This window comes from Sardina pilchardus, chromosome 9 (genome assembly GCF_963854185.1).
Source record: "Sardina pilchardus chromosome 9, fSarPil1.1, whole genome shotgun sequence".
NCBI classification, from domain to species: Eukaryota; Metazoa; Chordata; class Actinopteri; order Clupeiformes; family Clupeidae; genus Sardina; species Sardina pilchardus.
Window position 1 is genome coordinate 15226537 of NC_085002.1, and position 13383 is coordinate 15239919.

The 13383-nt window shown below is 43.5% G+C and overlaps 2 protein-coding genes across 3 annotated transcripts; both read left to right on the forward strand.

Moving 5' to 3' along the window:
* The first annotated feature begins 444 nt into the window (after positions 1–444).
* On the forward strand, positions 445–8596 carry stimate (STIM activating enhance). Of its 2 annotated transcripts, XM_062545914.1 has the most exons (8): positions 445–1647; positions 3005–3053; positions 3232–3327; positions 3456–3577; positions 4100–4212; positions 4456–4533; positions 5468–5617; positions 6323–8596. In XM_062545914.1, exons 1-8 carry the CDS (start codon positions 1449–1451, stop codon positions 6437–6439), a joined length of 924 nt encoding a protein of 307 aa, XP_062401898.1. In that variant the 5' UTR covers positions 445–1448; the 3' UTR covers positions 6440–8596. The 2 variants fall into 2 exon arrangements, with proteins under 2 accessions (XP_062401898.1, XP_062401899.1); XM_062545915.1 differs by lacking the exon at positions 4456–4533.
* Positions 8597–9707: 1111 nt separating this feature from the next.
* Positions 9708–11148, forward strand: mustn1b (musculoskeletal, embryonic nuclear protein 1b). Its single transcript, XM_062545917.1, has 3 exons — positions 9708–9867; positions 10151–10274; positions 10746–11148. Exons 1-3 carry the CDS (start codon positions 9859–9861, stop codon positions 10850–10852), a joined length of 240 nt encoding a protein of 79 aa, XP_062401901.1. The 5' UTR covers positions 9708–9858; the 3' UTR covers positions 10853–11148.
* The last annotated feature ends 2235 nt before the right edge of the window (positions 11149–13383 follow it).

Here is a 13383-nt window from a genome sequence, read left to right on the forward strand (position 1 = left end):
AGCCTTGGTTGCCCTTTTCTCTAAATAAGCTGTGTATGCTGATCCCACTTCAGCTTGTGATCCAGGACACCCCCGATACTAATATTCAGACTGTATGGGCTGGTAGTCGGACAGACTGTCTCACCTGTAACACCATTACCCACACTAAGCCCTGCTGCAATGAAGAAAACGAACACTTCATTATAGGCCTACTTTTTATTAAGATTGTTTATTTGATTATCTATTCATTTATTATTTCACTCATCAGTTGCCTGTTTTATCTTGTTTTCTTTTATATTTGTGAAGTGTATGATATTGAGACCACGCTTAATGGTGATATTGCACTATAATCAATACATTGGTTGATTAATAGTATTACAGCCTACATTTCCCATAATGCATAATTACACGCTTCCCTACGTGAAACGTCATTGGTAAGAAGCCGCTGAAAATTCCAAAAAGCATTCCTGCCTGACTGTGCGTGTGCGTAAACGTACACCTTGGATGGGGCAAAACTTGTTTCAGCAGTATAGACTACACATTTACAGTGAAAAGACTGTCCAAATTTTGCATAAAGTTGCAGAAGTGTCAACTGTTTAACCTCCTTCTCGAAGGATTTCCCCCAGAGCCAAGGACCAAATATTGCTGTGTGCTCGAGTTGCGTCTGCTTGCAACCTCCTCTGGTGGTAACGTTAACGTTATTAGTTTTTTTTTGGGTGTAAATCGCGGCGCTAAAATTACAACCTTCTCTTTGGTTCGTATGTTTAACACGTTAAAGTGTTTCTTATAAAGCAAGTGACTTCTTAACCACCGTAGATGTCGCATAACGTTAACCTCTGATAACATGTTATCTAGCTAGCTGACGTTACGCTAGTCCAGTCGTTAGCTGGCTAGTGTCTGAGGTTAGCAGCAATTACTTCAGTCTGTCGCTGACATTGTCTTTTTTTGGCATTGCAGTCTCATTTGGTAAATTGCTAAATGTGTTGTGTGACCTTAACACCTTCGTGTTAGTGACGCCCAACTAACCTTGTCAGTGAAATGACACATTGTCAGCCAGCTACTATTAGCTTCGTCGCTTGTGAGGTTGCTGTTCGATAGCTGGCTATCGACAGGTTTCAAACTACCCTTGTTCACTGTTAACGTCACCCTACCAAATGTCATGTCGATGGGAATGTGATTTTAACACATAACAATAGATATGACCTTAGAACGACTTGCGCCTCTCACTGTTTGTCTATCAGTGGGAGTATATCCTGGGCACTGAAAAAGGATGGGCTCATTGTCAGAAGAAAAAAATCCTCTTGACAGCCAGATAACATCAATTGATATTACCACATATCGATTTCCAACCTACACGACAAGCAACACGGTGTGGAAGGAGACCACGTATGGACTGGAAGTGACATTTGAGAGCAGAGTTGCCCGTAATTGCAAAGGTCCCTAACGTATTCACCTGTGCAGTTTAGAACATGGCACTGAATGGAGGTAGTCTGCTATCCCGCCCGGGGGATAGTGTGGCCCACTCTGCCGCCTCGCCATCGAACTCCACTGTGTCCGTGACGCCCACTCCTGAGTCCAATCGTGGATGTGCGAATGGTGACCTGATGGATACTTTTGGAATATTCCTCCAAGGTCTTTTAGCGGTTGTGGCATTCAGTACATTGATGTGTAAGTATGGATGATGTTTTGCAAATTACTTTACTGATAAGTTCCTTGCAGTATAGGTTGTAGTGGCCTGGGTCAGAGATGTCTGGTCATCTCTTGTTCCCTCTAGGCGACTTCTAGGGCACACACTGCCATCATCACTGCATTGAAATCATTATGCTACTTCCAAAGATGGGATGAGATCGTATCACCTTCCATAACTTTACAACATGTCCCCAAGGCAATACAGTATTGGTACTGTAAGAGATTTTGAGTTTAGGTCAGGAACAGATGAATGACAACACCCTGCATGTTTGTTTTTATCCTGAACCTGCTTTGAATGACCTTAGTACAACAGATATCAGAAATGTGCTGCTGTGTAATTCTGTCTTTTACCATTGCCAGGTATGGCATCTCCCATTTAACACCAAATCACACTGACTAAAGACCATCTGAGTGCCACTGAATTTGGACTAAAACATGCCTGTCGATTGAGTACTTACAATAACTACATGTCAAGAAGATGATTACTATCGAGCATGTCAAGATGTGGGGAATCTCACACCCACCCCCAGTTGTCTGAGTTCCTCGTAGGAGAGGGGAGGGCAGTGGGTGTCGCATGAAACCAGCTATTGTGGAAAACAGCGAGAGCTTTATTAGCGCTAGCTGTTATGTCACATTTGGAGAGCACCAAAGAGGCCAACGGCTGAAGGTTCATTTGAATACAGAGCTTCTTTTTTTGCCACGTCCCTTTTACATGTCGCGCAAAGCGTTTCTGGCTCTGCTGAGCAAATATTGATACCCTTATAGTTTCCTTGTTTAACTTAGGTAGAGAATGGCTTCTGTGTAACGTAAGTCTTAATGAACTGCAGTCTTATGCATGCACAAGGCCAAAGCATGCTGGATAATCAGCCTACTTCTTGAGACTTCTGAAGTCCTCAGCATTCAGTGCAAGAGGAGCAGGCTAGTGTAAGATGATCTGGGCTTCCTTGTATTGATCTGTGCCTGCACAGGCTAATGTTGCTGCGTTGGCACTCTTCAGTGTTTGTTGTCCTTCATCCTGTTTAAAAAGTGCCTTTGGTAGCTTTCCCAGCTGGCCTGTGATTGCACTTTTTACAGGTCAGACTAACTTATTTATAACGCCAGTTATTTTTGAAGAAATCCTCTCAATTCTACTTACCCTGCAACTTTCACTTCCCCTCTAGCCAGGGCATTGTGGCCATTTTGTTTAGTTTACCCTGCAATGATATGTGTTATGTATTAGGTGGAGGGTGGTTGTAATGGAGCCCAGCGAGGCCTGAAGATCTTCTATTGATTCTGTTGCCTTGTCAACATCAGAACAGAAGGGGTTAAGCTCTCTCCTCTGTTTTCCCCTTCACAGTGAAACGGTTCAGGGAGCCCAAGCATGAGAGAAGGCCCTGGAAAATCTGGTGAGGCATTGTCCCCTTCACTCCCATCACCCTTGAGAAAATTAATGTTTGTCTGTATTAACAATAGCAGTGTGCTGTAAGCCTAGGCAGCCATTTTCTCTTGCCCTTGCTAAGATTGTTGTTTATCTTCCCTCTCCTGCCCCACACCCTTCTCTCTCTCTCTCTCTCTGCCCCTAAGGTTCCTGGACACGTCCAAACAGGCCATCGGGATGCTGTTCATTCACTTTGCCAACGTCTATTTATCGGACCTCACTGAGCAGGACCCTTGTTCTCTGTGAGTCTCCACGTCACACGATCTGGCTCTCGGGTCTGCGATCGGGACATTTCGTCATATTGTGTCAGCAGCGTTTGGAGTCCGGGGTGTGTGGTGGTGGTTCTAACGCATTGGTGATCTGTGTCTAGATACCTCATCAACTTCCTGCTGGACGCTACCCTGGGCATGCTGTTCATCTACGCAGGTGTGCGAGCGGTCAGTGCCGTGGTCGAGTGGCGGCAGTGGGAGCGTTTGCGCTTTGGAGAATACGGTGAGATCTCACTCACAGACAGACACTCTCTTGCATGCATGCACAAAAGAATTTTGTATGGGATGGATATCCTATTGACCTTGGGAAGGAGGATATGTATTAGAGATTTTATTTATCATTAGAGGTTTGTTGACCAGATGATTGTACAATGAACCTCTGTTGTATTGCACGTACTTTGAAGAAGTGAAATTAGTAACATCATAAGAGAAGCATGTCTGACATGTGCAGCTGATTTTTATCAGTTGACCAGAAGGTGGCAGTGGTGGTCTGTGAAAAAATGTAGACCCTAGACCCCACTCCATCTCCCTGCTTTTCCCCAAGATGATGTTATTGCTTAACTAGTACCTGGGGCCAATGGGCAGTGAACCAGCACTTACCCCTCAAAATATAATGTTGTTGTGAGTTATGACAGGATCTGCTGAAGTGAATGATAAAAATAAAAAAGCCTTAATATTGCATTGGTTATTAGCACTAATTATTTCTCTAACCATTTTGTTAATGTGTGTGTAAATGAAAACATAGGTGAGCCAATCCAGTGCACCGCCTGGGCGGGTCAGTGTGCCCTCTACATTCTCATCATGATGTTCGAGAAGGTTCTCATCATGCTGGTGCTGCTGATGCCTCAGTGGAAGAAGGTCAGCAAAGGCTTTTGGATAGGGCTCAGATCGGGGGGTCATTGTAGGAGATAACTGCAATTTTAAAAAAATGTACATGATGTCTGTCTGATGGTTTATTTCCATGTCACGGTGACTAGACTTCTTACTGGCAGGCAGCAGTGATCACAGTTTTGTTTTGGCCTTAATTGTAATAGTTTGTGTGTGTGTGTCTGTGTCTGTGTGTGTGTGTGTGTGTGTGTGTGTGTGTGTGTGTCATCACAGCTAGCTCCCCTGAATCCCATAACCAATCCACAGTTGGAGCTGGCCATCGTTATGCTCATCGTCCCGTTCTTCGTCAATGTAAGTCCCTGAGTCCTCTGTTGTCTTTGAGCCATCTCGCACAAATTCTCCATAAGAAAAGTCTGCTTTTTCCGATGTCTGTTTCTGTTATTTTGTGTGTCCTCAGTGTTTTGTTGTTGCTGTTATGTGTTGGTGTCCGTATCACAGATCATGTTATCATGTGTCTGAGTTGGGAATGCTGTGCAAGTATTCACTGTGGAATGGTAGTGGATTCTCGGTTGGGGTGTACGAAGTGTGTCGTTCACGATAACATTGTAATTGTAGTTTTTCAACAAGGAAATTGCCAGATATGTGTGTAGGACATTTAGCAGGTTAGAACCCACTACATTTTAGCCATCACATTCATTAATAGGAGAGATGCCGCTTAAGGCTAATTGGCTGTTGTTCCAGTAGAAATGGACCTGTTCCTTATTTTGACATAGTCGCTGCTATTCATCCTGGATTGGCATTAGTGAAACGAGTTGAGCAGGGATGATCAGACAACGCTATGTCAAGCCTCGCTTTTTCACTTGGATGTGAATCTTGGATGTCTTAATTCTGCTTTTGTGAAATACTCCTCTGGCCTAGCAGTTGTTCGTTATTTATTAAGCCTACTGAAGCTGAAACCTGACGAGGAGTTGCAATTGCAGTGTCACACATCAGGCCAACTTTCCTACTGTATATAGCAGCAATCAAGCATCTAGGGAACATCTGTGAAGCAAATGTGAAGCATGTGGAAATATGTGAAGCCTTCGGTCATCTAAACTTGAACATGAACATAAACATAAGCATAAACATCTAAATATCAGCCTTTAGTCACCAGACCTGGCATTAGCTAAAGGCTTTGATGCTAATGTCGATATGCAGATGTTAATTGTGAACCCTGTGTGTGTGTGTGTGTGTGTGTGTGTGTGTGTGTGTGTGCGCCTGTGTTTACCTGGCTCCGCATGCTCAGGCCCTGATGTTCTGGGTGGTGGATAACTTCCTGATGAAGAAAGGCCGGACAAAAGCCAAGCTGGAGGAGCGGGAAGGCGGAGACGAGTCACGCGGTAACCCCAAGGTCCGTTACAGACGGGCCCTCTCCCACGACGACTCTGAGTCAGAGGTAAGCAGCAGCAGCAGCAGCACCACCAGCACAGAGACGAGCATAGCTCCCATCTGGTGCCTGAAGTCATTGGCTCGCACTGCTTTTGAAATGTAGACAGGCTAAGAGCCCTTTTAAAACCTCTCAGGCCTTCCATCTGAAGAAGCCTTGTTAAAGCTGCATGAGGCATTCTCCGTCCGCATCACATGGCCAGTTAACAGCAGTGACACGCACCCCTGGCAGAGGAAATCGGTGCGGATAAATTTGTCCTAATGAATGGATAAGTGAGTCACTTGGTGTGGTGGGCCGCTGAGCGAGCGAATTTACAAGGCTTGTAAAGCAGGTGGGTCTGAAGACATGTCGTTCTTCAGCCCTGGCGAGAGCTGAATAGTCACTGCAGTCAAACAGCAGCAGCCAGGGCTTGTAGTGTCGCTCAGCACCCAGCCAGACATCCCTGCCCTGCCCTGCCCTGCCCTGCCCAGCCCAACATGAGAACTTCCACTTCACAAAGGCACTGTTGTAAAGGCCGCACTAATGCTTGTTCTGGAACTGCAAGCGCAATCAAGCAGTCACCTTTGATTGACGACTTTTTGACATACTGTTTTTGTTTCTTTTTAAGAGACTTGCACTCTGCTTTGTTAGTCCTACCTGTCTGTCATACAGATTTATGTAGATGAAGCATCATGCTAAGCGCTCTCTCTCTCTCTCTCTCTCTCTCTCTCTCAGATCCTGTTTTCAGCTGATGACGAGATGGAGGACTCGGACGGCGATGACGACGTACGGCGGCTCACTGGCCACAAGACGGTCAAAAAGAAGAAGCACCGCATGGGCATTCCAGTCTGACGTCGTTTGATTGTGTCGGCGAACATGTCCATACCTCATGCACCTCTCTTCTCAACCTCTTCGGACAGAAGCCTAGCAAACAGAGGTCAACGCTTTGCTGAACTGGGGATCATTGTTGAGAGCACAAAAGCACAGGTCTTCACTCGGCCCCTTAAGGATTGCCTTCTTCCGTAGTGACGTCTCCACAGAACCAGCTTTTTTGGAGGCCAGATTTGATCAAAGATTCACGGGAGGTTGATCCACCAGATGTATCCACGATCAGACAGACTTGTTTTCTTCCCTCATGGGCCGCCGTCCTGTGCACTGTTTTCAGGAACTTTTCAAATGCGATGTGCTGCTGCGTTAGCAACTACTCGGGTTCTATAGTAACGCCTGATCTGCCTGATAGACGCTGGTGCAGCTTCTCAAATGTCCCGTCACCGCTTCTCTGCCGTGCCCATATCTATCCAGCACACCGATATAATAACATGTTCAGACATCTCCTGGCTCTGGCTGAGGCAGAAGCTTATTGGGTATGTAAGTGAGAGAGATCAGCACCATGCGTTTTCCAGCCTTGAAACAAACTCATACTTAATGGAATTTGACACTGTATCGCCCTCTTTCTCATAAAGAGGCAAATATGTATGCATTCACCCATACAGTGATTGTATTTGTTGCATACTGTAGATTAGAGTTCCTCTATTAGTCTTGCTAAGTGTATCACCTTTTGAGGGCAGTTGTGTTATGGTTCAGTTGTTAAGTCAGTGATCAGGGGGTCATTTCTCTGGAGATCAGATGGATCTAACAAGGTCATGGAGTTGAAATGGTTATGGAGATAATTTACTAACAGTCATACAACAAGACTAATACCTATAGTAATGCTCTTTTTTTTAATTAAGTGAAGCAAATGTGTGGGAGTGGGCTGTGGGGATATAAGAGGGCTTTTGTCAGGGAATGATGTTCTGGAAGGGATCAAATTGCCTTTTGGATTGGATTTATGTTTGCTGTGACCTAGGGTGGGGGTCTGTTAGACTGTCCTCTTAATTTTTTTGCGTGTCTCTGTTTTGCATCTACCTCCCCATGTCAATCTTAGATGTCATTGTCTGCGATACAGTACGAACATGGGACTCGCCTGCCCTGATGTGTATTTATGTGCAGTTGTCGTTAATTTGGATTTTGCATTTGAATTTGTTTTTTCCTCCCACTGTTTGTTGTTCATTTTGATGTTCTTCCAGCCTGCTGGCCTCACTCATTCCAGATTGGAGATTTGGGGAAAGCACAGGACCTTGTCCCCTTGCACAACTCCTTTCATCATTGTGTCTTTTCCCTTGGTGTAATAGTTTACTGATTTTCTTCTTTTTTTTTTTCTTCGGTTTTTGCTTGTTTGATTTTATTTGTTTGATTTGTGTCTTGTTGTGTAATGCTTATGTGTTTAACCAGACGATGTGCCTGCATTGAGTTATCCACCCACACACACACACCAAAGGGCAGTTAGGCTTTTTGACAAACAGAGCAGCGACTCATTGTCCAGCCTTTCACAGTTCTGGAGTTGAAACATCCATTTTCGTGATCTCTAGTGCCCTAGCAGCACAGGTCCAATCCGTAGTAATGCCCTTTATTCTGCATCGCAAGAAGACATTGTGCCCTATTGAAAGCATTAGGGCTTTGCCCATTTCCTTGTGGTGGTTCTGTACCGTGAGGGCAACACTACTCCGACCTCTGAGACACAGGCCCAACATTTTCTAGAGGTCTTTTGCTTTCTACCGTGACCTTTGTCCACATGTCATATGTTAATGGACCAAGAATGCATATTTAGACTGGGTGGGGGTATACTAATGTAACTTTTCTGACATGGCCATTTGGACCTTTGTCTCATTCCTTGAGAGTAAGCTTTATGGTGAGTAGGGTGGTGGTGGTGGTGGTGGTTGTGATTTTGGTGGTGATGATAACATCATAACACAGTCTGAACTCTTGGATATCTTGGTCTCTGCTCAATGGACTTAAAGGGGGATACTACAATTAACTTGCAGGGCCATCCAAAAATTCAGAAAGGTGTCGACAGAAAGAGTGGGATTTTAGTGATTCCAATTTACTAGTCAATTAAAATTACTGACAAATGATGGACTGACGTAATCATTATAAATGCTTTCTTTTTTCAAATAAACTTTATAAGAGACATGTTTTGTTCTTTGGTTCTTGGTTTTAAAATGCTGTTGGTGGGATGTCTTGAATTGCTGTACTATGTACTACTGTACATACTTTTACATTTGTTTGAGATTTTGTGTTGCACTGTACTGACTTAGTTACTCTAGAAAAAGATTTGTTCCCTGACCGGGAATCGAACCCGGGCCGCGGCGGTGAGAGCGCCGAATCCTAACCACTAGACCACCAGGGATCTATTTCATGACTCTGTCAAACCAGTTCTAAAATTTCAGTTGAACTATGCAAGACGCATTGCTTCAGGGTAGAGTAACGTCATACAGCAAGCGCCACCTCCTTTCTGTCAGTCTCTTGATCGCTTTCTCTTGTCTTGTGAAGATTTTGTTCTGGCCAGAGATGTACAGTCCCTGGGGAGCAGTATAGCCAGATTTTCCTTAACCGCATAACGGCATTCTCGGCCACACTCGCATCTTAAAGGCCTTCAAACTCATGATCTATTCTTAACTCTCCACTGAAGCAACAGCCCTGCCTACACACACAGGCATGGAGTCATTCGTCCTGCATAACGTCAGATCACTGAAACACCGTCTTACTCAGTCTATGTTGTAAGACACAACATAAGATAGATATGTGTGTATGTCAGGTACCACCAAGACTTCTTTAAAATGTAGTCGGTAGCCAAAAAATGAAATAGTCTTATAGTCGTATATCACACATCTGACGAGTAATAATAGTCCCTGTGTCCTCTGTGTATGTAGATACTTTATTTTGCCTATTTTCATAAATGACAAATTAGAGAACCAACACATGTAAACAAATAAATAAAAAAAAGTAAGCTGAGAAACAAACAAGGGTATCAGTAATATTGAGGAGTATTATTTGTCACACCTTCAGAGTTACCCCACAAGTACATAGAATCTACTTCTACATCTTGTTATCTCTTATTTTTAATATATAATATATAATATATTGTTTTTTCCCCCCCTCAGCTGTTCTTTCCGGGGAAGGGGAGTGAGTGTGTGTGTGTGAGTGTGTGTGTGTGTTGGAGTGGGGGTCATACTTAAATGCGGGAACACCCGCTTCAGCTGCACTGTCTGTCACGTCAGACCTAATAATACCCTCTGACAACAGGCAGACAGTGGGAGCAAGGCTAAGGGGCTGAGAGAAGATAGCCTCTGTGTCATAGTGGACTACAGTATATATACTGGGCTAGTGGTCAGAGACGGGCAAACACAGACCAAGGCAGCAGTGGACATTTTGTGCCTATCCTCAGCAACATCATGTCTCAGGTATGAATCTTTTCCTCACCACCAGTAGTAGTCTTGAAATGAAAAATGTTTTGGGATGTTTAATGCGTCAATCAACTTAACGGTATGTCGCCACTCGACAAGACAACAAGTAGCAGGGCATCAAACCTCATTTGGCCTGTCACAAACTATTTGCAAGGAGTGCTGCTAGGGTATAAGACTGGGATGAAGGCAGTGATGCCAAAACGTGTAGGCTTCTTTTAAAGTGCCTCAGATATTCTTGAAAATATTTTAACTCATTTGACCTGCTGTGGTTTCTTCTCAGCCAGGTGAAGTGAAGAAGAAGAAGCGTCCAGTGATGAAGGCAGAGGACCTCAAAGGGGCCCGCAGCAAACTGGGACTCAAAGGGGAAGTGAAGAGCAAGACCTATGAGGTCATGGTCGAATGTGGTGAGCATAAACTCTCATAAAACTCCATGGGCTATTTTTTCCACTCCATAAGGCAAGTGACTTTTGGGGGTAGAACCGGGATTGCTTGTGGAATGCAGAACAGACCTTATGTATTATGGAATATCAGATCACTTTCATGCAGGTTTCTTAATGATTTTAGCAAAGTACTGAGGAGGAGGTTACGTTTTTTGGTAGTTTGTCTTAGAGAAGTGTAGTAAGTTTCCATGCGGCTGAAAGCATGTTAGCTACGAGGCAGGAATGAGGGGAGGTTGCCAGCGTTGGATCACACAACTCTGGAGAATTCTGTGCCAGTGTGATCTGGGATTGAGAGCAGAATCAAAAGGCAGCTCCAATATTAGCAGCAGGTGCTTATATCCTACAATCCCAATGAGATCAATAAAGCATGTAATCTAATGTGATCTGTCATTTGCGTGTGTAATTAATGGCCTAACTGCCTTTGTGGTTCCTCAGAGCGTATGGGAAAGACGGCGCCTTCGGTGTTCAGTGGTGTCCGGTCTGGAGCTGAGACCTCCATTGAGAAGCCCAAACCCCCAGCAACCAGCGTCTTTGGCAAATAGACCCTGCCCAGCGACCAGGCCCCAAGGAAAGACAACGGAACTTAATCTATCTGTTTGCAAATGTTTAGCAGCTAGTATGTGAATGAAAATACTCAGAGTACTCAAGCACAATGCAGCCATTTAACAATTTCAGCACTGAAATTGTGACTAATGGAGGAATTCTGTCCATGCTTATAAAGTGATATTTAGTTGTTTTGATAAATAAGTGCCTTTTATATTGACATAACCAAATTGTAACATTTTACGACAATTTCTGATGTTTTTGTAAGTGTTTAGATTACAGTCTTACTTTTAAATGTTTTTTTTTTCTACATTAAAGTGGATGCATAACGTATTGGCCTAGATTATGCCTTAGTCTTATACAATCAAATGGTTTATTCTGAAATTGAGTAATTAGTAACAGAGAATTTCAGAATACTTGAATAGGGCACTTCAGTTCACACATTCAGCATTAAATACATGATGCTGTGAAAGCTGTATTTTACAGTTTGGCATGCTCTTCAACCCAGACCACAGGACAGCATACTGCATAGCCTTGGCAACTAATAGGAGCCAATTGCCTGTGATACATATCTCATGCAGTGGTGCATCCCTGCATACGGTTGCTTTTGAAAAGCCCAAAAGATCGAGATGTGTGCAAATATCAAAGCAGGGCAGGGTCCCAATAGCCTGGGTATTCCTATGCTGCCTTGCGCGCGATTAGATTCACGCTGCTAAGGCAGCCTGGAAACTATACCACCCTAATTTTTGCCTCAGATAGGGGACCAATCACAGAACAGGGGGGAAAGCAATTATGTGCTATGCACAGACGGATTTGATAGACATCCATGGTGCCCAATAAACGGATCTGGGCATTCGTTCACATACGAGAAAATGAACGTTTGGTTCCCAGACCACGTATCATTGAGAATGCATGGTGGCGGTGCAGGCTAGGATTCCAATGGGTTTACACAGAAAACCAGTGGCTAAGAGCATCCTTGGTTGAAGCTAAAGTACAGTATGACTAAAAAGAGATGACTTGTGTCCAAAATAATCATTGCATAAACCATTACACCCATACGTTATAAACCGCACAGCAGCACACTGAGGAAAGACAGGTAGCCTACTGGAGACACAAGGAGAACAAATCTGCAGTGCATGCCAGCACATCCATTCCTAATAGACTATTAGACTATTGTAGATAAATCTACACTGTAGATTTATTTTTCAACAATATGTTTTCAAGAGCAATATTTTCATTATGGAATCATCAGTATACATTTATTCAATCTATAACCCTATATCCAATTACGTTGTCTGTGTAAAATGTAAATAAAAACAGAACTCTAACCCTATACTGTATATGTTTAATTATAGACAAAGACATGTGCAGCACATGTAAATGCTTAAAATATTATGTTAACAACAGTATACATGTTTGAGAACTGAGGAACAGATGGTGGTTTGGGCCCCTACCGTCAACACCAAGGCCACGCTGCTATACCTAACCCAAACCCTAACCCTTGCCTAACCCTAGTGCCTCCCAGGCAGCTTTGCCTTGAAGTTGACGGTGGAGGTCCAAAAGACCATCAAGCAAACTGAGGAGACCATTTGCTGGAGTTGTGAGAATGAAGTATTGTCTTTCTTGCCCAATATAGCATCAGCTGTCTGGGGCCTTCTTACTGTAATCATATTTTTCATTCCATGATGCCATTCCATTTCAGCCCCTTGCCTGACTATGGAGAGATAATATACTGTATGCAGAATGCAGTTTTGCATTGGTTTCCTGAAATATTTGAGGTCTTTCCCGAAAAAGGCATTGGGCCCGAGTTCGGCGGCGATATAGGTGGTGGAAAGCTACATCTAAGTGGGAACTCAGACATGGGCAAAACCTCTCCAATGAAGCGAAACTGAATAAGCCAATCAAATTCAACCAGAGCTACATTTTGATCTCTCTATCTTTTATTTATTAACTTCGGCCTGACTGCGCATGCACTGTCGGCAAAAAAAGTATTTCCAAAAAGAATGACAAATTCTGATTGCTGAAACCACTGGACAGTTCTTCATTTTTATAAGCTCAGGCCCAGATAAGATGAAGGCATTTCATGGATCATAATATGGTATCTTCTTTACATGGTTGAGTTATAACCAGCATTTGCCAGTAGAACATCAAACTGTGTTCTGGGTCCATACAATGATTTTCTTCACAGAAACTGGTCTATTTTATATTGTGCCATCTTAGGTGCCAAAGTTCATTCAATTTTGCCTTTTTCAGCCCTGTCCATTGTTTAAAATGATTTCTCTGGGTTCTCAAAAGCTTCTTTCAATAATGTACTAAACTATTTCATGTTGAGAAGCATTGTTCCTATATTGTTGTATTATTTGCCCACACAGGTAGCCTGGCTATCACTAGACCAAGCTCAATCTTTTGAGATTGAACCTTAGTCTGGGGAGTCTGCACTGTATTTTGTACTGCACAAGAGAGGTGATTAATGGGCATAGTTCAAATGACTCTGTACGCTTGGATATTCTTCAACCAATCAGGCCAATGA

Excerpts from the sequence above, each read along its gene's own strand:
- stimate (XM_062545914.1), top strand. The coding sequence starts at position 1,449 with ATGGCACTGAATGGAGGTAGTCTGCTATCCCGCCCGGGGGATAGTGTG. Across the intron at positions 1,648-3,004 it reads GGCATTCAGTACATTGATGT|TGAAACGGTTCAGGGAGCCC; the intron begins GTAAGTATGGAT and ends TCCCCTTCACAG. Across the intron at positions 3,328-3,455 it reads GAGCAGGACCCTTGTTCTCT|ATACCTCATCAACTTCCTGC; the intron begins GTGAGTCTCCAC and ends ATCTGTGTCTAG.
- mustn1b (XM_062545917.1), top strand. Across the intron at positions 10,275-10,745 it reads TGAGGTCATGGTCGAATGTG|AGCGTATGGGAAAGACGGCG; the intron begins GTGAGCATAAAC and ends GTGGTTCCTCAG.